Source organism: Sorex fumeus, unplaced genomic scaffold, assembly GCF_029834395.1.
Source record: "Sorex fumeus unplaced genomic scaffold, SorFum_2.1 ptg000013l, whole genome shotgun sequence".
NCBI lineage: Eukaryota > Metazoa > Chordata > Mammalia > Eulipotyphla > Soricidae > Sorex > Sorex fumeus.
Genome location: NW_026606070.1, coordinates 22805610 through 22832814, shown reverse-complemented (window position 1 = coordinate 22832814; position 27205 = coordinate 22805610). Strand labels below are relative to the sequence as shown.

Here is a 27205-nt window from a genome sequence, read left to right as displayed (position 1 = left end):
CCAAATAAAACATCACCAAACCACATGGTAATTAAAATGACAAAACTTAAGAAGCAAGAGAAAAACTAAATTTTAACTGCAGAGGAGACTCTTTCAAGTTTATGGTAGAGTTTTCAGGTTGTACCCAGGGTTTAATCCGCACTCCGTCCTCAGGAATTGCTTATTGTGCTATTCATGGATAATTTTTTTTTAAATACTGTTTTCATAAACCTTAAACTCTCTCTTTAGTTCCCAGGTTCTTTGCAGGCCTATTGGAATTCCAATCCAAAGTTCTATTAGCTCAAGTTTTCTAGTAGTAATCAACAATTTGTAGTAGTCATTTTCACCTTTCTATATAACTACTTTCTTAGCAGACTCAGCCTTATCTTTAACTTTGTCCTATGAACATTGTTCAATGAACAATGAATATAAAATTTGAATTTATCCAAGAATAAAAGGATTTACCAAGAAATTTCTCTGGTGGTTAGTTATTCAGTAAATCTACATAGAAAGTGAGGTATTTTTTCTAAAATTAAGTTTTATTAAGTTTAGCTCCCTATGAATAATAGGATTGTGTTTCCTGTTTCCCATTTACTAACTGAATTGAAGTTTATTAACTAAATTGGAGTCAGAAATTTTAGATCAAAACAGTTTTTGACAGATAACAGCTACAATATTGTATCCTTGTGTATGTATATATATGTATTTAGTGCCACATATCCTCAGCTCAGCTTTGGTGTTGTTACAAAATTGTGTCCCACTCTGGAAGAATTAGAAAAATGGCATTTCTTCTTTAAACAATGGCTTGGTTAATAGTATAGATTTTTGTTTGTTTGGGACCCATATCCAGCTTGGCTCAGTGATCACCACTGGACCATAGGGGATCCTAAGGATAGAACCCAAGCAGTCATGCTTGTAAGGCAGACAACCTACTCACCATTCTATCACTGTGGCCCCAATATTGTGGAGGTTATTTGTTTCTTGTTTTTTTTTTAATTTTCATTTATGTTTTGGGTCCACACCTGGCATTGGTTACTCCTAGCTGTGCACTCAGGAATCATTCCTGGCAGGCTCAGTGAACCATATTGGATGCTGGGGATCAAACATGGGTTCACTGGGTACAAGATAAGTGCCTTACCTGGTGTACTATCTTTTTTGGTGAGTTTTTATTCCCCCCATCATTCATGTAATCAATGCAAGTTAATATAATATAAATGTTTATGTATGAAAATCTAGACGGAAAAACTATACTCACTGAGGCCAAATTTCATAGTTATATGACATCTGATTCTTACAGTTGTAGCATTTATAAATTCTGATGTATTCTCCCTTTTGATCCAGATTTATATTACTGTATGCATGTGTTCTTTGTATGTTTGTATGACTATAACATTTATGATGATATGATGGCATATAGCAATCTTTTCTTAACATTTTCAGAGTAAATTTTGGGTTTCAGTGGCACAACTACTTTGAAAGATGACCCTACCTTTAAGGAACTTTGTTAATATATAGAGAAAAAGGGGACCTCAAACAGATATGCACAAGTAGTTGACTTACTCTTTGCAGTTTTGCGTAACACATTTGAGAATGGAGTTTTAATCCAGTGATATTTGGTAAATTGCTTAACATTTCAGTCTATGAAATAAAGATATAAATAGTACCCACTATAGAGGGTTCTTAAGCATACTAAGCAAGTTGACTTATATTAATTGCCTATAATAGTGCCTGAAATACATTAAGTACTATTATTTTTTTATTCTGAAGTTCACTTATATTTTCTAATGAATTAAAACTGATCCTTAGCATTACTCTCAAATAATCAGTTACAAAAATTTGTTATTTGTGACAGAAGGTCTTCATTTTTCTTTTCAGTAATTGGTGAGAGGAGTGAGGTAGTTACCTGAATGCCAAATATAGGATATAATAATTTACCTAAGATGCTCTCACCCTTGAGATTAACAGAAAGCAATAAATAAAATTGAACTGCTTCTTCTAAATTAGAAATTAAATGCAAATTACACATGCCTCATTGTATTTTCCACTTTTGATTTGTAATGGTATTTTATTTAGCTTTGAAGAAATAAAGGTAAACTCTTTCTTATTCCTAATTTGGATAATAATATAAGCAAATGTTGCTCCAAGACCCATTCTATACCTCAGTAGTTTAGAACACTTGCTTAATCCAGTAAGCCCTTCTAAATAACCAGTTATATAGAATAACAGAGATGTTTGACTCATTCTCATTTCAAGCTCATCATCTCAGTGCCTGTATTGTCTTTCCCAGGAGGATGGTCATTGAAGCAGAAAAACTTCATAATAAATCACCTACCACCCTGTAAATATGCAGCCTATTTAAGCATATTTGGTTTTTCTGTTTTCAAGAAACATGTCAGTGAGCAAGTACACTTGGTATTTAACTGCAATTAATATTTTCTATGGATTGTCTCTATTAGCATGAAGCATTTATAGTCATTCACTGAGTTTTAATAATGTCACCAAGTATCATTTGGCTTATATTCATAAAATATGCTATTTATTCCAAAACATTTTGTTCTAAAGAACTTTTAAATTACTGGTAATAATTATTAACCTGATCCTAATACATTCTGATGTCCATTTGTAAATTTGCAAAAACAGTTTATAATTTACTAACTGTATGTGCACAGGTAACACATTAAATCTCCCCTGTAAAATAAATTACTTTTTGTTATGTACAAGACTGATGGACTAGAGCGATAGCACAGTGGGTAGGGCGTTTGCCTTGCATGTGGCTGATGCTGGTTGACCCCAGTTCGATTCCCCCGCCCCTCTCGGAGAACCCAGCAAGCTAGCAAAAGTATTGCACCCACACAGCAGACAGAGCCTGGCAAGCTACCCGTGATGTATTCAATATGCCAAAAACAGTAACGAGAAGTCTCACAGTAGAGATGTTACTGGTGACCACTCAAGCAAATCAATGAACAATGGGAGGACAGTGCTACAGTCCTACAAGACTTATGATTATATGATTGCAATTAATACATATTCTATGGCATGGAAAACTTTTTTTTTTAATTTTTGGGTCACACCCTGCAATGCACAAGGGTTACTCCTGACGCATGCACTTAGGAATTACTCCTGGCAGTGGTCAGGGGACCAGATGGGATGCTGGGAATTGAACCCTGATGAGCCACGTGCAAGGCAATCGCCCTACCTGCTGAGCTATCACTCCAGCCCTATGGAAAACATTTTTATCTTAAATTCAGCACTCTATTTATATCAAGTTTTTTTTAACCTTTATAATTTAGGTCTAATGAGGCAAAAGTGCTTTTTGTATCCATTTATATTTCTTTGTATATATATCATTAATACAAAAAAATTAAAAATGGATAATAAATAAAGATCTTATGTTATGGGAAGACCATTAAATATCCCATTAAAAAACAGGCATCAATTTATCTGAGATGCTCTATTAGATAGAAAATTAAACAATGCAACCAACATTCTGAATATTAACTCAAGGTCATCAAAGAATTTTTAGAACAAACCTACCATTGGAAAATGAACTCCATTAAATAATGGTTTATTGTCAACGAGGAGAGGAGTTCTTACCAAAAATAGTGGGTAAAACCCAAAAAAGACAAAGTTTTAAAATGCTTTCCCAGTGAGTCCAGCTTATGCTTAACCTTCAACTTTGCTTTGAATCCTTTAAAATCAACCAGCAGCATATACAGAGCCAGCTATGTAATGGTAAAGAATAATTTTTATTTATTACTGTTTTTATCATTAAAACAGATTTTATACATTCTTCCACAAAGAAACTTCTTTAAGTAGATTTTTTTCATTTTTTATGGTTTATTTTATAGCCTAATATATACTTAGCTTTCTCTCTTAGCTCTTTATTATAAATCAAACTGGCTGCTTAGAAATACCTCAATAAATACTAAATATACTGCTATGAAGCATTTCAGTTTAGTTCTGATATAGTTGTGCTGTGTCACATAGTTGCTGAGGATGCAAATTAAAACAGAAATGTTTTACAACACAATATAAACCTCAAACATACCTTCAGGAATTCCTGATACTCCTTTTTCTACTAGAATAAAACAAAACTCTAGATCTTGGCCAACTTGAGATTTCTCTTTCATTGTGTATAGTAATCATTGTATACTGTATACTGTTCATTATTCATTTTTTTTTATCTTTACAGCCATAAAGAAACCGAGTTTCTGATAATTTATTCAAGTTTACAAGTATTCAAGTATAAAAGTAAATTTGTATTCCAAATAAGATTTTTCTTGACATAAAACCTATCTACGATAAAAAAAATGCTGCTCGAGCGGGCCCAGTAACGTCTCCATTGGAGACTTTGTTGTTACTGTGTCTGGCATATCGAATACTCTCGGTAGCTTGCCGGGCTCTCCGAGAGGGGCGGAGGAATCGAACTCGGGTCGGCCATGTTGGCCGCTTGTTAGGCGAACGCCCTACCCGCTGTGCTATCGCTCCATCAGTTTTTCATAATGTTTGATGAAAATTAGAGAAAAGGGCATTTTTTAACATGCAATTCAAAGGATTTGATTGCCCGCAGATGGAGATATTTTTAATAGCATGAATATAACATCTCACTTTTCTTCAGGTACTTTAAATTTCCTTTCACTTAATTTTGTCCTAAATACAGTACTTTAGTTTGAATTCAGCACATTCATTTAGTAAAATAAAGATATAAAAATGCAATGAATATATGCAAAGATAGATTCACTAATTACGAATTAAACTTACAAAATTGTAAATACTTAACTTACTAAAATACTATATATTATTGTCCAAATAGAACAATTAGTTTGCTAAATCGTATATTTTTTTAGTTATTTCTATTTATTTCCTGGGAGGCATTCAGGTATTTGATGAATTATTTTTGTTTGTTGTTTCTGGGTCCTCAACCCAGGGTTTATTCTTGGCTCTGCACTCAGGAACTACTTCTGGTTGTGCTCCAAGGACTGTGTGGGGTACTGAGGATCAAACCCAAGTCAGCTTAGCTGCACTACTTTCCCTCTGGCCCTCAGAATGTTTTTATCATTTAGTTTTAAGGGTTTTGTTTTGTTGCTGTTGTTTTGTTTGGGGTCGCACCCAGCAATGCTCAGAGATTACTCCTTGCAGTTCACAGGGGACTGAACCTGGGTGAAACATGTGCAAGGGCCCATACTTCCCACCATACTTCCTCTCAGCACCAGTTTCAAGATTTTTTTTTTTATCTTATAGTATTGGATAAAAATTTTGGTCAGGACAAATGTTGTGTTAAAACTAAGAGAAATAGCTTCATCCTGTATTTATTAATGGAACAGAAAATATAACTTTTCTCTGATCTCTGTACAACTGAATAATAATTTATTGAAGCTGTCTGCTATCAGGACAATATAGTATGGTCTTACCCAAGTAGTAAATCTAATTGAGAAAACTTCAAATTGATAGTGATAATGCTATACTACTCTTGAGAGTTTTATGTGCTTATCCAGTTTTAATCAAAAAAGTCAAGAGTCTTAAAACTCAGAATCTAATTGGAAAACATGACAGTCCTCTCATCCAAATCTAATTTCCTACTGCATTAGAAATATAAAGGTGTGATTTAAATACAGTTATAAAATGCCCAAATTAAGGTCATTGCTTACTCATATTTTTCTAAGAAATAATAATTAATAGACCATATTATCTTAGATCTTTATATTGCATTGATTTATCATTACAGTACAATGCCATAGGTGGTTTCTAGACATAGCTTAACTTTGTATGTGTGTGACTAGGATCCACATATCCATCACTTAAGTTTCAGCGTGATCACAAAACCAAAATGACCCCTCCCTTTCTCCCCTTCCATACCCCCTTTCCTTCTATTGGTCTAGGAATAAGTTTTGTAGTTGTCTGCCAGTTTCTTTGCTTTAGTTAGCTGTACAAATGAGTAAAACTGATTGGTAATTCTCCTATGTATCTTTATTTAAGTTTATAGCTTCTATTTTGGAAATGAATAGTACTTGATTAAATTACATACAAAACTGAAGTGTGAAAAGGGATTATATTATTAGAAAAAAAACTCAGAAAAAAATAGAGCTTATTAAAAAAATAAGTGAATTTTATTATGAACAGTTGTGCAGTATCCTTTAAATCAAATCCTATAATTTGATGCATAGTCTTCATATTTGAAACTTATAGACTGCATACCATTTAAAAGTGTTTAGATAATAGGTTATTTCATTATTTTCGTGCTAGGCTCTATTCACAGTATTTCATTATAAGAAAGCAGGTGGTGGCTTCAGAAACTTATATAAATTTGCTATTACATTCATAGAAAGTAATTTACAACTTCAGAAAATCACTGAATTAAGAAAGATTTGGGAGGATTATACATATTGAAGGAAGATAGTTAATCTTGATACTGAAAAGTAGAAACAATATAAGCTCTCTAAAATAAAATTGAAAGTCTAAATAGAACAGAGCTGATTATTATATAGCAAAATAATCCTCTAAACGACATTATCCAGAATATTATTGTTCATAGATCCCTTATTCCAATTCATATATACTTTTACCAGATATATTTTTTTCAAATATAGTTTTCAGTTTTTGAGTTCAAATTTTAGCCAGAGTAAACAGGATCCATGTGAGTTCATGTAATTTGCATAATAGTATTATACAGTAAGCCAATATAGAACATATAATTACAATAAAATATCTTCACAATTGGCAAATTGCATTGTTCGATAGTAGTCTTACTTCCATTTGTTCTAAAGTTTGCTTTTTTTAGTAAAATGTTATGATCCACATGCAACTTACAAATAAGGATTGCTATAGGAATAATTATGTGCCATTAAGATATTCTCAAGAGATCATCTAATTTAGAGAAAATTGAATGTGACTTGCTGTGTGACTTATAAAACTACATATTCTTTTGTTAAAATGCCTTTGAGTTGCTAAAAAGAACTGTGATAATTTATGCAATGTTGCTTGTGCATAAACAGTCGTGTTTATAGTTTGAACCTTATGGAACCCTTAGGAATTTTGTTTGATTTGTGTTTAGGATGGTTGGGGTTTTGGTTTTTGTGTGCAGACTGTTTGGCTTTTCGGCCACACCCAAAGGTCCTCAGGAGTTAGTTACTCCTGGCTACAAACTCAGGAATTACTCCTAGAGGACTCATGAACCTTTAGTTTGAAGTTCATTCTCTTTTTGTTTGAATGCCATGTTTATATGGTTCAAAATATCCAAGTTAAAACATATAGAAGTACATATTTTTCACCACAAAATATGGCAGTTTTAATTATTAAAGACTGAGAGGCATAGATTCATCATTTCTATTACAAACCATTACTTACTCTTTTGTGAAGCCAAGGATTCTGAGATTTAATTCAACTACTTTTGACTTGAGCAGTCAGAAAATGTCTGATCTCTGAGCAGCTTTGCTTTCACCTAAATTATTTAAAAAACAGAGTATGCTATTTCATAAATTTATTTATTTCAGGTATATATATATATATTTCAAAGATTAAAAAGGAAAAATAACTAAAATTTTATTTTTAAAGTTGTTATTTAAAATAAAATCAAATCCAAAATTGTAGTACAAGAATTGCAATTGCTTAAATACATTCATAAAAAGAGCACATTGGAAAGTATAAGCAATACATGCAGCAAGAAAAATTTTGGTGCTTACCATATCCATAATCAATAAAACTTATTAAATATTAAAATCAATAAATAAAATTTTAAAGTTCATGGAATAGGAGGCAGTTGTGGTTAATTTGATGAATTATCAACCCCTTTCCCTCTAATAATCAGGGAAATGCAGTTCATGAGTTCTAAAAATATATGATCTTTGTTCATTTGGCAAATATTGAGTCAAACAATACCAAGTCTTAGCAAGAATTTTAGAAGTTTACACTGATCTTGGCAGTGTGAATTGGTAAAAACATATTTGACAGCATTTTCACAATATAATATAAATAGAAAGTTTGTATACCACATGACCCAGTAAATTGACTTCTAAGTGTTTATTGTAGAAAAACTCTTGTGTCTGGATAAGAAGACATGTATAAAACCAATTAGTACAAAATAATAGACATAGAGCTTGTAATTCCTCAGATTCCAACTTCTAAAGCTCTGAATAAGTATATGTTAAAATAGAGGAAACACCTTTGTATTCAGAATATTCTATTTGTATTGAACTAACAATAACCCAATCTGTACGCTGGAGAAAACATGTCATTGAAATTCCTATTAATAGATTCCCTGTGAATGAATTAGCTATTAAAACATGCTGAAGTATCTCCAAACCATTTGAAATAAATTTAATAGGCAGGTTGATTAAAATTTAATAGTGAACTTGTTGGCTATTAAAAGTGCACAATGTGATAAATCAAAATGTCAGCTCTTCAATTTATGACTTTAGAAAAGTGATGAAAGAGCCCTTGACTTTCAATAAAATATTTCTTATTTGACACTTCTAATTTTCTGGTTTGAATAAAAAGAGTGAAAATTAAATATAAAAAACAGTTAAAGAATTCTGGGTTTGTTTTACAAAACTTCTAAGTAAGGACATTAAAAATCTGTAAGTTTTGTTTATTATTATAAACAACTTGGCCTGTTTTTTTTTTATTTTTTTTTTAATCCTTTTTCACATTGTCCTTCTGTAGATTGTGTGTTGGCGTGCTGTTACATGGAAAAGAAAAAATAGGACAAAAAAATACTTAAAGAGGTTTTTTACCTGTGAATCAATTTCCATTATTCATGAAACCTACTTTTTGGTTTGTGTTTCATAAATTGATATATGAATATGAAAGTCAGCTAAATGAAAATTTTAGAAAAGCATATGTGAGGAAATAAAGTATCACTACTGTGCTGCTAATATGATTTTGCCATGATGTTTTTTTGGAGAAAAGAAAAAATATGAAAATTGTAATTTAAATGTTTTAGTACTAAGTACCAAAATTATGTGTGACATTGAATAAATAATAAATATTCATAATTCTGCATTTCTTTCTGTATTATATGATGGGGTTAAATTTTTATTCAATTCTACACTATAAATTACACCTTTATGTGTTATTGCAATTAGTTAAGTGGTGATTATATACAGAAAATGTATTTGTATACATTGGTGATTCACTTATTCTAGTTCCTTATTTATATTGTTTGTTGGGTGGGGGCTTGCATTGCTTGTAAGTGGTACTTGGCGATCTGTGCCAGTCACAGTGATAGTAGGCTCACCAGTTATTCAATGCTGCATGTGAGGATGCACTACTGCTCAGGGGCCAGAGACCACCAACAGTGTTCTTGGGAGTCCACATAGTGCATGGGCTTCGAGCATGGGTGGAGCTCATGCTACTCATATCAGTTAATCACTATATTATCTCCTGGCCCCTTTACGTTATATTTCAATCACTAAAAAAAAACAATCCATTGTCATTTCAGTTTTATTTGGAGAATGGGTGGGACGAACCTAGCTGGTACTCAGGTTCTGTCTCATCTCTGTGCTCACATACTTCTCAGATTCCCTGGAACCACATGTGGTACCAGGGACCAAAATGGGATTGGCTGCATGCAAGGCAAGCATCTTACCTTCATCCTTGTTTCCATTAATATTAGTTTAATTATGAAAAGTAAGTAAAATCCACAGGCCCTTTCAATCAGACCTATAGGCACTCATGCTTGTGCAATTAAATACCCAGATACCTCAAGCATTTTGCATTCAATTGTACTTATACCATGTCCCAGTGAACATCCTGGCTTTTACACTTGTAGTATTAATTCTTTAGAAAATATTTTCACCAGTGACATTATTATAGTAGCGTATATGAGGAAAACTTAAAATCTGAAGGCAGAGTCAATACTCAACAGCAATTCCACTTTATATATGACTCTGATTTAAGGGTATAGGTATATTTAAGGGAATATAGATGGTGGAAATAACTACATGAAAGATAAACATAGCAGATCAAGAAAAAGAGAATACAAAGGCAATGGATGATGTTTATATTAATGAAAAATGAACCACCCAAGCAAAACTACTTTTAAATGGGGTTGAAAGGGAAGTAAGCAAGATTTACCATCTTAATTCTTTTACTTAGCAGAAATTCAAAAATTGAGACACATTCATATGTAACAAGAATTTCTGTGTTCAGATGATTCATTAAATCACAAGATCTTAAATTATAAAACTATCCATCCAATATGATCAAATAGGAATGTAGGTATTTTTTAAGTGTAAGAGGCAGAGCAGTTTGACAATTCAAGTTATTTTAAGAGCTTTTTCAGTATACTTTTGTGAGCCTGCTGTCAAGAAGAAATGTCGTTTGAATTATATTTCTGAATGATATAATACAGATTCAAGTGGGATCCAACTGTCATTTTTTTCTCAGATCTGTTCTTTGCTTCACAATTTCAAAGCACACTGATCTGCCTTAGATTTAGTCCTCAATTACGTGTATCTCAGTGAACTATGCAGACAGTGCTGTCATTCAGGGTTTTCCAATGTCAAAATACCTCTTTTATCTTCATAATGAAAGAAATAAAATAGTTGTGGTAAAACTTTACATTTTTAATGTGTACTCATTATTTCATTCAAAGTTCGCTCATACAAAAACTTTTCATATTAGACCTCAATCTTCAAGTATAAATAAAGTAAAAAATAGTGAAATGACCTTTGAGTTTATACTTCATCTTTTTTTTTCAGCAGTTTTATGGTTTGGGTTTCCAGTAATTGTTAGGAAAGCTTCAGTTTTTCCATGTAGAATTTAAAAATCCTGTTTGCTTTCTCATGCTTTCATCAGAAGTACAAAGAGTTTGTAGAGTTTGAGGTTGGCGGTTGGTCTGCTGACAACTTTGTTTGGTGATTCACATATGTTGGAATTCAATGATAATGCCTTTTCAAAATGTTATTAAATAGCTTACTTCTATTCCTGGAGCAAATAAACAGGTATGATTAGAGTATAGCTAAAACTATGTCAAATAATTTAAGGAAAAACAAAATTTTTCTTTGAGGATGGGGAATGAATAGGTCCAGGAACTGTTCAGAAGGATACTCATCCAATCATGCCAGACTCATGGATCAATTTGAGGGCCAGTGGGGCCAGAAACAAGTTATCTATCAGTACTCCGGGTATGTAGAGTCACCCTAGGTCAAGCATTTACACTGTCTTCTAGTTCAAGGAACAGGTGTTTTTTTAATTTGCTTGGAGCACTTTTGTTTTGAGTCTTGGCAGGCTGTTCTTTGATCTGTAATTCATGCAGTTTTTATTCACAGTATTTTTTTTATTTCCCGATGATTTTATAAGTGTTATATTTTTGCTTTAAAAGTTGTAACATTAAGGTAACTGGAATAATTTAATATGGAAGTAAGTTGAGGAATTGGAACAGTTGGCACTTTGAAGAATTTACTCTAGTTATAAAATTACTTATCATTTATCAGACAGACTTTGTTTCAGAGAGAGGAAAGAAGAGCGTGAGCAAGAGAGATTGGGTTTTTCAAACAGTGGTGAGGGGGTTGTCACAGCCCTTCCACCCTTTTCTGAGGCCCCAGGACTGTGAAGGAGACCATCAGGAGTTAGGAATCTAACTGGGACTTCTGCACAATTCAGTGTCTAAGCCCTCAGAAATATTCCCCAGCCCTAATTTCATATTTAAAGGTGCCGTACATCTTCTGTATAATTTTTCCCTTTTTATTTCTTCACTAAACAAACAGTTGAATTCCTAGAGCAGTTCTATATCCCCACCCTTACACCCTGTAGAGTTGTTTTGTTTTTCCTTTTTTTTTATATTTCTTTTTTTCCTACTTGGAACTACTCTGAACACTGGGGTGAAGTGAGGATCCTATGTATTCCCTAGTTTCCTGGTTTTATATGACAGGGAGATAGTTACACAGTATTGCATATATAAAAGACTCTAAAGTAATTATCTTTCTCTCAAAACTCTAGCATCAATTTATTTGTAGCCTCAGACTTACCAGTAAAGCTTAACTTTTCAGATGAAAAACAGTGACAGATGGTCTGCAAACACAGATCTTGGAAGTCTTCAGCAATTTTGCAGCTATTAAAAGGGAAATTTACAAATCAAAAGTTAGTTGGAGGGAAGAGGAAGAGACACAGTAGATATGACCTTTCAAAAAAGGATCAGAATTCAAATGACCTGAGTAAATTGGGGAAAGAGCCACAAGCAAACAGAACAGACTTCTACAAAGAGAAATGAAACCCAGTGTAGCTATTCAGAAAAGACAAAAGTATCTTTGCACATAAAAGGAGGAAGACTGGTTCTGTGCAAGCTTTTATGTAAAAGATCTCAGCCTTGGCAACAAGTTGGTCTTTTCAGCACAGTCAGCCCTACTTTTCAAAAGCATCATTGAAAGACCTAAATGTGAATGACAACTTCAGGAACCACGTGATAATTCCTAATAGGAAAACTGTACTTGTTTGTGATAGAGATAGAAAGAAGAGTCTTTTGAAGTCACATCAAATCCTTTTTCAAGCTTCTATTAAAAGGATTGACTTCTTACACTCCTGTTGAATCCATGATGGTAATTTTTGGCTGCTGGACTATATCACCTATTCTTTCCAACTAACAAACGCATAGAACATATCTATAATTTTATATTCTTTGCAAAGTAGTCATCAAGCTCACTATCCTACCTCTTACCTCCTATTACAGAACCTTTACTTAAAATAATAACTCCACTTCTCGGACTAACTAAACTTTCAAATGATACAACTATCCTACTTCTTAGCTCCTATTACAGAACCTTCACTTAAAATAATAACTCCGCTTTTCAGACTAACTAAACTTTCAAATGATACAACTTAGCTTCCAATTGTGTGCATCAAGCATAAATGTAATGAGCAGTGTCAGAGGGCTTGGTTATACCACTGGTGTGGGGAGAGTGGTATAGCTACATATCCAAAGCAGATCCAATAAAATTGAAAACGTAACATTTAAACTATAACCACAGAACTTGGAAATGTGCCTGTCAAGGTGAAGGTGTTAGAATGCAGAGGAGTGGGCGGGGGGGGGGGGGGAGGGGGGTGCAGGAGGACATTGGAAAAGGAAAGTTAACACACAGTGGGATGGGTATACAAATACTGCATGCATGAGGCCCACCTTTCAATACCTATATATCACAGTTCTTTAACTAAAAAAATTAAAAACTAAATAGCAGTGCTATCACAAAACAATTTCCCTTAAAGAGGAGAAAAATGTTAAGTTTTACATTTGTTATATGCTCAGGGGTGTGTAGATGGAATAGATAGATCTCCGGTCATAACTGCATGTTAATGATTCCGATAGAATAAAATTTGAGGAAATAATCTACTGAAGTCCTGTGGCTAAATCTGAATATTGTTTCATTTCTCCAGCATTGTGTGATAATACGAGTAAAACCCAGTAGCAATCCTACCATTGTTTCTGACCTTTCCGATTTAGCAAGACTGATGAGCAGCAAAACGAACTTTAAAACCTGCCTTCTTTGGGTGGGGATGTGTGTATGGCATGCCCAAGGCAATATCAAAAACAAACAGAAGTTCTCTTCCTACATCAGCAGTTTTGCTAACTCAAGTGTGTTGAAGTGCATTTTAAAATTAGGAAAACTGAAAAGGAATTTTGTGCTAGGAAATATATGCATAGAGATGAATTATAAATTTAGTGGCTGCATAATTTGATTTCAACAACTTTTTTATTATTTTATACACTAAGTGATAAAAACCAAAATATTTAACCTTCTTGCATATGCTTGAATCATCCCACTTAATTCCTTCCTTATTCTTAATCACTGATCAACTTTTTTACATCATTGTGGAAACACATATTTAATGTGCTATGTGATTTTATATATAAATTATAGCAAGTTTATATTGTATCAGTTTACATATAAATTTATATTTATGTAACGATATAGTATATAACCTATTGGATTATCTTTTTCATTCAATATAATTTTCTAGAGGTTCATCCATGTTGTCACATGTAGCAATAATTCTTCTTCATTTTTTATTGCTGTGTAGTATTTCGTAGTGTAATCTGACCATAGATTTTTTTTTTAACCGTTCACCAGTTCGTCATCTGAGTTTCCCTTCTAAGCTGCCAGAAATATTCACATGTAGGTTTTCTGTGTCAACATAAATCACTGTTTCTCCGGGAATAGTGTCTGACATAAAATTGCTGAATGGGATGGTAATTGGGTAATCAGCTTTATCAGAAGCAGTTAAAAACTGTTTTTTTTTAGAGTTTCAGTTACATTCCCACCTGTAAACTATGAGTGATCCAGTTTCTCTGCATCCTTGCCATATTTGACAGTATCACTGTGCTATATTAGCAGCCTAGTAATATCTCATTGTGGTCTTAATCTGTGTTTCTCTAGTAGCTAATGGCATTTCATTTCATGAGATTGTTTGTTTCCTGTATTCCAGTTTTATAAAATGTCTGTTCATATTATATCCATTTTCTAGTTGAATAGCTCTGAGGTTTTATTGTCATTTTATAATTGTCATTGACTTCTTAGAAATTTTATATTCTAAATACTAGGCTTTTCTTTACTGAAAATAGTTGTGAATTTGTTTCCAAACATTTTTTCCTGGTCTAGATTAAATTTTTATTTTAACTACATATATTTAAAATAGCATACCTGTGTTTCAATCTGACAATCTCCATTTAATTTGTTTACTCTTTTCAGTCCTTTTCTTTCTAGCACAGCTAAATATTATGCCAATATATTCATAAACAGGCTAATTACACTTAATAAAACTTTCTCTGATTTTTCTTTTTTTTTTGTAGTAAATGGCTGAGGGACAAGAGATTACAGCTAATAATAATGTTAGAACTTAGTACATCTATTCACAAAGAGATGAAAGAATTTAACTTTGCTATGATGATATGCCAAAGTCCAAACAACCAGCTGGAAAATGGAAAATGGAATTATACAAACTGTTGTCTACTACAAAGCTAATGTTGTATTTGAAATCTTTAAAAATAATAATTATTTCATATTTGTAAATTCACCTAATTAGTATGCTAATTATGGTGTACTAATGAGTGATAATATTTGATCTTATCTCAATTTAAAGAATCCCCTCATAGAATTTTAAGCAATGTAAAACCCTTCTGTTGTGTCACCAACTGCTCTCCAAATGAGTGTTTTATCATAAATGTTGTCTTTCCTTTTTTATTTTCATTGAAAACAACACAATGGTTTGTGCAAATGGGGATAACTTTATGTTCAATTTTAGCTTTTATTTCTGTGCTTAAAACTTTATTAGAGCTTTTGTTGGATGTTTTATGTTCTGTTTGTATGAAAGATTACATTTTGCTTTTTTAAAAAAGAGAAATTTATTTTTAGCAAGCATGGTAATATAATCTTGCTTACACTCAGGGAAGAGAGCACCCTCAATGTGGCTTAATCAGCATTGTAGATCATTTTCTTTCTTTCCCATTGACTCAGATATGTGCATTGTTGAAAATGTGTGCTTTAGCAGCATATATTTTTGAGTCTAATTAGTTGCCTGCCTGTAATCAGGACTTTTATCAACTGTTGTCATTCTAAATGTTTCCTTTCTTTTTTTTCAAACACATTTGCCTGATTGACCTTTTTTTTTTCTCTGTCTTTCTATGGGGCTGCTCCAGGAGCCATGGCTAATCATCTTATAAGCAATGCTCTGCTTCGTCCGCATGGTACTAACAATCCCTATAATACATTGCTTGGGGAACCGGCGGTCTGTAACAACCCTTCTGTCAGCATGTACAACGCACAAGGTGTGCTGGAGTTTATCTTAATTTTTTCAAGTGAGAGTCCCATTTTATGTAGCTTTTATGGCCACATCTTATTTTTCTTTTCTTCCTCCTGCCTTTTCTTTCGATTGGAAGCAGACACACAGATGCCTCTCACCTTCCACCCTTCTTGGTGCTTTTTTTATTTTCCATTTTCCTTAGGTTTCCTTAGTCAGAAATGGACTCCTTCAGAGAAACCACTGTTTGAATCATCAATCTGTGTGTAATGTTTCTCTGTAATGTTATGAATTGTATTGTGGTTTGTCAGTCCTTTTCCTGTTGATTGACTCTATATTCATATCTGAATGTTTATTTCGAGAAATAAGTTCTTTTTCTAAGGTAAGTATGAAAAATGAAGACTTGGTTGTAAGACAGTGTTGCAAAGTGAATAAAAAATATCATGTACAATGAAGCACACTCTCTCTGAACAAAGCATCAGTGCTGATGAAAACTTTTAAACCGACTCCAGGGAAAATTACATTGAACTCAGCCTTGGAGGGAAGACCATTGAACTGAACAGTGACAGATCCCGTTCTACTCTAGCTTATCAATGACACCTGTATGAGCAACCTCAGGAAGGTGAAACATACAAAATGTATTTCCTACTGTTGCTACATGTTTAAAACAGGCTTTTGAATATGGTTTTGATATACATTCTTGAGCTATAAGTGACACAAAACAAATTATATCTTAAAATAAGCACAAATTGCTTTTAAACAACTTAAAATAGAATCACCGGCTGTGACTTTCCCTCTTTTTTAAGAACAAAAATATTTATTAGGGTCACAAAAGCATTTAATGTATTCACATCATATGTAATAAGGTTACAGAAAATTATTTAACTAAAAATTTCATAAGAGAAATTTTCCAGTCAGTGATTTGATTATGTAAAATTGTATTTGAAGGAAAACTCACAGTAACAAAGAGATTTTCATGGTTCCTTCAAGGTGGATGTGATAGATTTACAATTTCAACTTTTTTTAAGCAATTTTGCATAAAATTTTCATTAGGCTTCATGGGAATCTTTGTGATGTTTTTTCCCCTCTCAGTGAGAGGTAAATGACTAGTGGCATGAGCGCCTAATTCTTGGTATGAATGCCCATTCTAGTAAGCAGATGTTTACAACATGGCCAATGGGAATCAAAACCATCTAAGCTTTTCAAAAGACATTCTGCCAGATAGGAAAAATAAGTAAATTATTTCAAAAACAACAAAGCCATTGGTTCAGAAGAAGAGACTTTAGGAATATAGTCAGTTTGTTAATAGAATGAAATGATTAAACTTTCATATTTTTCCAAGTTTCTTATGACAGTTTTAATTTTTATCAAATCTAAGAATTCCAGTTTAAACAAATTCTTACTGAATCCTCTATCTAATATTCTGCCTGTTTAGGCTTAATTATATTTCACATAACATCACGCTTCTCATTTCAGTATTTGTATATCCAATATTTAAAATGCTTTTTTACATGGACCTTTTTTTTGTACTAAGCGGAAGTTTGTCCCTGAGCCATATATTTGCTCTACAACAAAGAACAAAGTATTAGAACACTTTTTTCTTTTTTCAATCTGTTTAATACTTGAAAGAAATGTACCTGTCTTATTTTAGTCCTCCATCTTCCAAGTCAGACAACTTTAGTGCCATCAGTATGAGATGGTTTCTGGGTTCTTAATGGTTACCCCCTTCTAAATTATCTCATTTGTCAATGTGTCTATTTCATTATATCATTTAATGAAGTATATATTAACTAACACACCAGGTGTAGTTTGGCAGAACAATGTAGCACACCTTAGAAAGGATTGTTTTTCTTTATTTTCATTAGTCTATGTGAGAAATAATTGTGTCATAAATTTAAGTAATCTAAAATTCTATTAAGTTTTAATAAATGGTAAATGAAAATTTATGCAGTACCTTCAAATTAATCTATTCTACTTTATTCCACATAATGCAGAGAGTTGATGGAAATTGTTTTAAAACCAGTAATAAATATGGATTTTTTTAAATTACCCAGATACAATTTTTGGTATCCTTAATAATGAACGGGCTGGAGCGATAGCACAGCGGGTAGGGCGTTTGCCTTACAAGCGGCCAACATGGCCGACCCGAGTTCGATTCCTCCGCCCTTCTTGGAGAGCCCGGCAAGCTATCGAGAGTATTCGATATGCCAGACACAGTAACAACAAAGTCTCCAATGGAGACGTTACTGGGCCCGCACGAGCAAATCGACGATCAACGGGAGGGCCTTTACCTTTATCTTTACCTTTAATAATGAACAGCTAGCAATTATTAATCTAAATATTTCTTCAAATCCAGCATTTGCCTTCTTATCTTACCTTATTTTTATTGGAATCCATAATTAGGATAGTTTTCTGAAGATGCAATGTTTCTAAAATCACAATGTAGCTGAAATTCTCATGATGTGAAATTTAAAATATTGCCATCTAGAAACAGTTTTCTTTCTATAAAATCTTTTATGAAAAATTTGCTATTAAGAATATCATTCGTTTGAATAAAAATTCTTTTGAATGGTTCATCATTTATGCCAATAAACAAATTATATGGAATTTTCTTAAAAATGAAACTAAATAATTGTATTGATGTTTTTCAGTCAGAAATGGAATTGTTTAGCTATTTTCTGCCTTAATATATTTTTACTGTTAAGAAACTATAGTAGTACCTGAAAATAATTATTTTTTTCCAATGACCAAAAGTAAATTTTGGTGATTGTCATATTGCTACTAATCTTATGCTTTCAGATGAATGCACTTATATTCTAAGTGGCAAGGTGAAATCTTACATGAAATATAGGTGGCTCGGTATGTACTGGAGTGGTTCATGCTAAACTACCACTTGGTTCTGTTCTATGGGTCCTCTATTCAGTTGCACCAATGCCATCCTAGCAAAGAAGCTTTTAAAGTATCCATTTCCAGTTGCACTGCCTTCATTTAAATTTTTGGTGACATGCATATGCAGTGCACCTGAAGCATACAATTAGTAATAGAGATGAATGATATAGATTTATGATATTGGTTCAAATACTGTCAATGGGAGTATTTAAAACTTCATGCATGGTATTTTTGGATCATTATCTTCTTGTCAGTTTTGGGAAATTCTTTTTTTGTAGAGAATTTCTAATAAAGAGAAACTTGTCAGCAAAACAATATAGAGAGGAACTTGACAAATTAGTTTCCATTTTAAAGTAACTTAGCTAATTTTGATATCAGAAAATATATAGATCCATAAGATGGGCTATAGTAAAGAATATAAACTTTTAAAGCACATACATAAACACGGCATTTTGGCTTTCAAAGCCTATGTTCAGTTGTGAAGTGATCAAGTGTCTGGCCCCAGCTTAGTGACTGTTAACAGCAGACTGTTAAAAGCTCAGATTCCCAAGGCCTTAGCAGTGCCCTCATCTCTTAAAAGCAGAAATTAAACTTCAGTTATCTCTCTTGTGCTTTCCAGTACTAAAATTCTATCATTTAATGAAGGAATAATTGTAAGTGTACAAATAAATGATTTCCATCTGTTGCTACAGTGGTTTGGCTCTTTATTTTCTAGTTCTTTATTCTAAAACTATTCTGAAACATTGAAAGAAATTTTCTTTGCATTTATAAATACTGTTAATATTTTGCTAAGAAACAAATCAACTCTTGTAGTAAACACACACACACATACACACACACACACACACACACACACACATATATATACAGCTTGTTTCTAAAGCAATGATTAAATCCTAGCAAGTTAGAATTTCTTAAATTGATCTTTATCTGTTGAATTCACTGTTTGTGTGTGTGTATGTGTGTGTGTGCTATTTTAACCTTCATGTAAGCAAAATCAGTAAGAACAGTTATTTGACCAACATCAAAATAAGATTAAAAAGTAATTTTTCAAGAGTTTTTTTTTAAAAGGATCAACTCTAAAAATGAGTGAATACATATAATTGAATAGCAGTCCAGAAGAAAACATGAGATTGTTGGTGATATACTTCCCCTTAAGTTTTCTTGATATAGAATAATGATGAGTTTGATATTTACTTTCACCATGTTATACAACTTTTAAATATGAACTCCAGAAATTATAACATTGATAAGTATTATCCATAATCATAAGAAAGAAGCTGTATAGGATTAGTGGAGAAACATAGCCTTTGTCTATGGAAAGAGAAGATACATATGGGAAAAATCACAATCATGAAAATTTTCTTTGATATTTTTTGCATATGCAAGCTAAATATTTTAGTTACAATAATACTGAAAATTCTTAAAGTTAAATAACATTTAGTAAAAGCAGTTATGTTCTAACAAACATACATCCAATATTGAAATTTAGTTGTGAAAATAGTCACAGCTTACCCACAAATATTTACTCTCTTTGGTTGGTATGATAATTTTAATTGTAAATTACATTTGTATTTGTTTGAAATTTATAAACTATAGAAATGCTTGTTAAAGACTGATTTTATTAGCATGTGTTAAGGGGGGTTTATTTTCTGACTAACATTTCAATATTTTTAATTATGATAAACCATGTAACACAGACTCATAAATTTTGGGGCAGTGGAAATTATTTCCTTTGACTCTTTTTTCTGCATATCATCAATTTGCTTTTTACTCATGTTTCTTCTACTGTCGCTGTAAGCTTACTTGTTGTTTTTTCTTTCCTTTTCTTCATGCTGTCGTTTAGAGCCCTACAGAGAGACAAGTATGGGAGTAAAGCTAAACATTGCATATCAAATGTAATTTTTTTTAGTTCACTTTTATTGCATCACATATAGATGATGTAGTTATTAAAAACAGTTCATCTCACAATTAAAACCTAAAGAACCTATGAATCAACTTATAAATATATGTTAATAGAGATTAGACGCTTTTGTTGTCTGATTCTTTTATTGTGTCACATAATCAACATAGTTAAGTCTCATGTAATGTTTGTGTGAGTTAAATTGTTTTTAAATTAAGCATTTATTTTTGCTAAGTAATTCATATTTTTCATTTGTATAAGCACATTCTGTCTTATAAATATATGTCATATGCAACATGCCCACTTTATTTTACAAAGGCTGTTTCAACCTGCACCTAATGCATTGACAACAGAAATAATAAATATGTGTTTCAATGCATCAGTCACCTGACCATAACCATTAAGCATACCATAACAACCTCTGCAGCAACAATCACCCATCACATATGGCCCTTTAAAAAAACATTTACTTTTTTTAACATTGTTAATTGTCTACAGATATCTTATAACATGAAAATAAATTGCTTCACCCTATGTCTGTGATGGCTGCATTTTAATGAATGTCATGCATTACTGTAATGGAAAACTGTGTTACTTGGACATAGTAAAGCTCAGAAATCCATAATAAAAGTGGTATATTTGGGACAATATATAAACCAGCTATGAACTAGTTCAATTCTGATAAACATACTTTCATCACAGATATAGAATGAATGCTGTATTTTCACAAGTTAGCAATGTATTAAGAAGTTTAATCAATTTCTTTAATTGTTCTGTAAAAAAAAAATACCTTCTCTTCTTTACCAGCATTGGTTAAATGTTTGTGTTTTTCTTTTATTTTGTGGTTGCATTTGAAGTGATTTATGAAACTATTATAGATCATGGATTTCTGTTTATTCAAGACAATGCAAACTCTTTAAGAAGCATGTAGTCAAATTTATTTCACTGCAACTGTTTTTTTTTCCCCAGATAAACTGTTTAATGTTTTAAACCTAAAGTTTATATGCACACAAAGTCATCACTTATTATGAAATGGATTTTTAATGCTGACACTATATTTTTAGGAATCAAATCCCACCAAAATTACTCTTTATTCTAGTGTTACTTAACAATTCTAAACAACCACTAGCATGTCAATATGTATTAGTAACCAAAGTGCTTAAAGCAGGGGGAAAAGAGACTGTAAATCTAAATATTTTTGTTTAGAAAGTTCCTATATGCAAATTATGTTGATGTGCCATTTATTTGACTAAACATTTTTTCATGACTACATCGTTCTGACAAATTTAACATAATCCTTTTGTGGCTGGTGTTTAAAGACTATTTTGATCTTATAAAACTATATATAAATTAAAAAGAAACCTCTAATTTGTTTACCCTTGACCAGTGTAAGCAAAGTACCACAATGAATTATGTTAATACTATATCTATTTCAATGTAAAAAACATAAAAATTAAAGATCATTGAATTGACTTTGATGTGTATAAATTGAAAGCCATGAATGATTATGCCAAAAATTTGTGTTAATTTTTTCCCAAAGTATCCTATATTAGGCTGCAAATATTGTCAGGCAATGTGTATATGGAATTTGCAAATTAATAGTTTTTAAAGCTCTTCCTATTATCTAATTTATATTTATCTAATTACTTTTTTTTCCTGTTTCTATGATTTCTATCAAGAATCCACCTATATATGAACATGAATTTTTAATAGTATTTTTGTTACTGAGCATTTTATAAGTAATTGAAATTGAAAGTGTTAGCAGATTATACTTCATAGTTGAATGTTTTTGCTTGTGTGTTTGTGTGTGTGTGTGTGTGTGTGTTCTGTGGCCCATTGGATATAAATGTCATAGTGTTTTGTAATCTTTTTCAGAGGGGCTTCTGAACAATGCCAGGGATACAAGTGTCATGGATACTCTACCACTGAATGGTAACCATGGCAATAGTTACAGCATTGCCAGTGGTGAATACCTGAGCAACTGTGTGCAAATCATAGACCGTGGCTATAACCATAATGAGACCGCTCTAGAGAAAAAGATTCTGAAGGAACTCACTTCCAACTATATCCCTTCTTACCTGAACAACCATGAGCGCTCCAGTGAGCAGAACAGGAATCTGATGAACAAGCTGGTGAATAACCTTGGTAGTGGGAGTGAAGATGATGCCATCGTTCTGGATGATGCAACCTCCTTTAATCATGAGGAAAGTTTGGGTCTGGAACTCATTCATGAGGAATCCGATGCTCCTTTGCTTCCCCCAAGAGTTTACTCCACAGAGAACCACCAGCCACACCACTACACCCGAAGGCGGATCCCCCAAGACCACAGCGAGAGCTTTTTCCCTTTGCTAACCAACGAGCACACAGAAGACCTCCAGTCACCCCACCGGGACTCTCTCTACACCAGCATGCCAGCTCTGGCTGGTGTGCCTGTCACAGAAAGCGTTACCACCAGCACCCAGACCGAACCCCCGCCGGCCAAATGTGGTGATGCCGAAGATGTTTACTACAAAAGTATGCCAAACCTAGGCTCCAGAAACCACGTCCATCAGCTGCACATCTACTACCAGCTAGGCCGCGGTAGCAGTGATGGATTTATAGTTCCTCCCAACAAAGATGGGACCCCTCCAGAGGGAAGTTCAAAAGGACCTGCTCATTTGGTCACTAGTCTATAGAATATGACACAAAGTTCAGTCAACAAAACTGCTAACACCAGGTTGACTATTCTGAGTTGATGAAAGCAGCGGGCATCACATGTGTACTCCTCAATCTCTATGCTGTTCTTGAAAAACAAGCAAACTCTCAGACTTCCTTTACTTTTCTCCTTTTTTAAAAAAAACAAAACAAAACAAAACTCGGATTTTTAGGTCAGCCCAAAAGGAGAGACGCAACTGCTGAAATTCCCCTATGTCCTAGCCTTCCTCTCCTCCCCCACCTCAGATGGAGACTTCATTATGTTAATGAACGAGATATGAAGAAAATGGCGCTCATTGTGGCCTTGTTGAATTATGTTGTGTTTGTTCTAACATCTTTGATGCTCTGTTACTATCATGACAAGGACCTGATTTTGAAAAGGCCAAAAGAGTTGTTTGACATTAGTAACACTGCTGCATCTAGATCGGAGTGCTGCACAAACATACATAAAAACGAAGCAAAAACTCTTATCACATAGAGGTTTTTAGTCACTTACAACCTGAATTTACCACAGTGGGAACAGCTGTGGCATACAGGAAAAAAAAATTAAAAACAACAAAATTAATAATGAAATGGAGGGGAATTCTAGAATTATATGCTTAATGCATATTTAATGATTTGTTGTATTAACTGATGACAAAACTAATGGCAGAGAAAAAAATTGAACAATTTCTATGTAATGTACAGATACTAGCATTGCACATATAGTCTGCTTTCTGTTCCTCCAGAATTTGAGTCCTGTTAATGTAGTGGAAAAAAAAAACAAATTCTTTCTATTTCTTTTGTGCTGGTCTTGCAAGTTTGTCTACCAGTAAGAAAGCAACGTTTCGTTTCTTTCTTCTTACTTTTTCTTTTCTTCATTCCCCCCCCCTTGTTTCTTTTTGTTTATTTTCACCTTGCAAAAAATAAATAAATAAATAAATAAATGCAAATATCACTTTATAAGAATCATTTTCTAGTAATGCAAACAAAATTATTTTTTACAAAAAAAATAAATTTAAACTTCCCTCACTATATATCTTTATTCAGCCAGAATATTTCAAAGAGCATTTTTTGCAAATTAGAGCAGGATGGATGTTTATGTTTACAGTGCACATTTGTTGTAATGCAAATCAAATTTGGCAAGCAGTTCATCACCAAGACAGTAGCGATGATTCTAGAAGTCAAGAGGTGTCATTAGGAATAGTGGGGCTTCTGCATGTGAAAAAAAAAGGTATCCCATAGGCGTTAAAGTGCTGACTGCTCAGTCTGACCTCTAAGTGGGCACCTGCACTATCAATTTTAAAAGAAAATTCATTCCCCTGTAGTCAAACTGGAAAGGTAAAGTTATTTTGAGTAATTTTTTTTAAAGAAAACAAAATTCTTCTGTTAACAGAAAAAAAATTATTTATTTGACAGGATTTTAAGTAATGTAGGAATACAAGAGGTAAATTAGCAGCACATATAATTTTTTTTAAATTTATGATCCATTTTGTAATGGTCTCAAAGTTGGATGACCTCATTACTAATATTTGTTGTAAAAGTGAAACTTGTTTGCCAACCAATAAACAACTGATTGAGATTTAGAGCATATTGTATTGATGTATGTACTTTATAATTAATTGTTCTTTTCATCCATCTCGCCTTTCTTTCCTTCTGTTTTCAATATATGAAATCTGCTCATTTTTTCTTGACCCAAAGGAACATTGCAAAAGAAATCAATCTGTCTAGATGAATAACCTAAGCACAAAATTCTACAGCTTCTGCAGACAGACTAAACCAGAAAAATGGGATGGGCATGTTTATGTTGGCTGAAATCAGATGCTTAACTTACATTTAAGTAAATTAATATATATGGGTCACTATGTCATGCTTATAAACCATCTACAGTCCCTATTTTATTATAAAAGCCAACTTTAATCAAAAATTGAGTATGAAATTTTTATGGGTAGGAAACATATTTTTTTTTCTCCTGCAAGTTCCATTTTGATATTAGAAATTTAAATTTACACAGTTGGCAAAAAGTTGCAAGAATAAAGACAGTTGGTAATGAATGATAATGAAATTATGTATTGTATAAAGCTAGTTTAAGGCATCATCATGCTAATATTTTCTTGTTCTACATACGGAGGAGAAAATGGGAAATATCATTTTAGAGAAACTTTACAGATTTCCTATTACTGAAGAAACTTTGCCAGCAGTATCCAAGCATATGAAAACCCCTATTGGACAAGGCAAGAATGAATTTGCCATATTATAATGTTTTGAAGAACATGATATCATGGTTACTTCTTTTGCTTTAAAATTAAAATAAATATCACTTACCTAGAAATTTGTTTCTTAAATCATGATTAGTTTTGAGATTAGCCAGTGGTTGATATATAGTTTTTTTAAAGTATGATAAAAGAAGATTTCTATAAGAAAAAGTTGTGTGTCTGTATGCCCAATTTTAATAATTACTTCCAGATATCATTTATTTTTAGTCATTTTGCACCAGTATATTTTAGCGTATATATGAATTTTTAAGTTGAAGGAGAACTAATATCTTTAATGGTAAACAAATTGTTCTTATACAGCACTATGGCAATATTAGGTTAAATGATCTGACTCATAGAACACATGGTAATAATATAACCTTTCAAAGACACTTTAAAGGTAATATCAAGAAAAAAACTGTGGTCTATGGATCATTAACACTGATGCATGTTTTGCCAATCCACTGGTCATGTATGTGAAAGGAACTTCTTCAATAAGAGGCTGGTTAACAGAACAGTGGGAAACTATCACAATTTGCTTGTTTGTGTTAGTTTTTTGATATCTCTCTCTCCCTATTCACTATATTTTGTGTGTCATTATATGGAAATTTGAAACAGATAATCTCCCCAGCACTATACAGATCAAATTGGAAAAAAATTCTTAAGTGTATAAACTGATATAGATAGCAGCTTAGTACCATCAGTAAATATCATGGTCTTGCATCAAGAAGAGAAAAGGGTGAGATTTGTGAACTCTAATATTCTGTAATTGGTGTGCTTTCACAGAAAATTAAGATCTCAAAATATTACACAGGAAGAAATTGTTCCCTTAAGTTTTATGTGATTATAATGGGAAAAAATAGTGGATAAAGTAGCTCATTATGCATATAGTTCAGTAGAAATTTGTGTATGTCTAAGATGTATTCACTCAATCCTCTTTATACATAACAAGTTCAAATTCCTGAGCTTGAATCATTTTTAAATGCCTTTTCATGTATAGCTGTAGCACTGTAGCACTGTCCTCCAGTTGTTCATCAATTTGCTTGAGCGGGCACCAGTAATGTCTCACAACGAATTGTGAGACTTGTTGTTACTGTTTTTGGCATATCAAATATGTCACGGGGAGCTTGCCAGGCTTTGCCGTGCAGGCGAGATCCTCTCGGTAGCTTGCTGGGCTCTCCAAGAGGAGCGGAGGAATCGAACTGGGTCAGCCACGTGCAAGGCAAATGCCCTACCTGCTGTGCTATAGCTAGTGATAATAATTTTTGAATTTTTCTTTCTCTTTTTCCATCATTGATTTACTCTATATTTTTAATAGCATGTGATATAAATATTTAATATCTGCATATTTCTGATGCAATTAACTAATTTTCCATTAAATAGTAATTTTTCATACAATAGACTTATATATGTGTAGAATATTATTTAGCTAGCTGGAAGTAAACTTTGTGCAAATGAAACAAGCCAATATCTTTCCTAATAAACAATATTTTAATAACATTTAAACTTGAAATTTTCTCCCTTCAAATTAATTCCACATAACTTTCATCAGAACACTAGCTAAGAAACCTCATTGTCAGTAAACTAAGAAATTGTTGTACTGTTGCATATTCCATGTTCCCACTTTATTAGAATTTAAAATAGTGTAGTTGAATAATAAATGGTATACTAAAATAGTGATTATAACCCCAGAAAAGACAAGAGAACAATTATGTTGAAGTAAAAATAATAAGAAAAATATATTAGCCAAACCTCACTAATGGAAATTCTCTTCACTATG

The 27205-nt window shown here is 32.7% G+C and overlaps 1 protein-coding gene across 23 annotated transcripts in view; it reads left to right on the top strand.

Annotated features, from left to right (window-relative positions):
* ADGRL3 (adhesion G protein-coupled receptor L3) overlaps window positions 1-27205 on the top strand; it is an 882914-nt gene that overhangs the window by 813409 nt on the left and 42300 nt on the right. For 9 of the 23 annotated variants that reach the window (XM_056111470.1, XM_056111466.1, XM_056111471.1 and 6 more), the window contains one exon: window positions 22373-23229. The exons of 1 other annotated variant lie outside the window; for it this stretch is intronic. In XM_056111470.1, coding sequence (XP_055967445.1) covers window positions 22373-23172 — 800 coding nt within the window. In that variant the 3' untranslated portion in view covers window positions 23173-23229. Of the gene's footprint in view, window positions 1-15604; window positions 15734-20440; window positions 20493-22372; window positions 23230-27205 lie in introns of those variants that run through there. 13 more of the 23 variants (XM_056111460.1, XM_056111458.1, XM_056111459.1 and 10 more) reach the window with 4 other exon arrangements.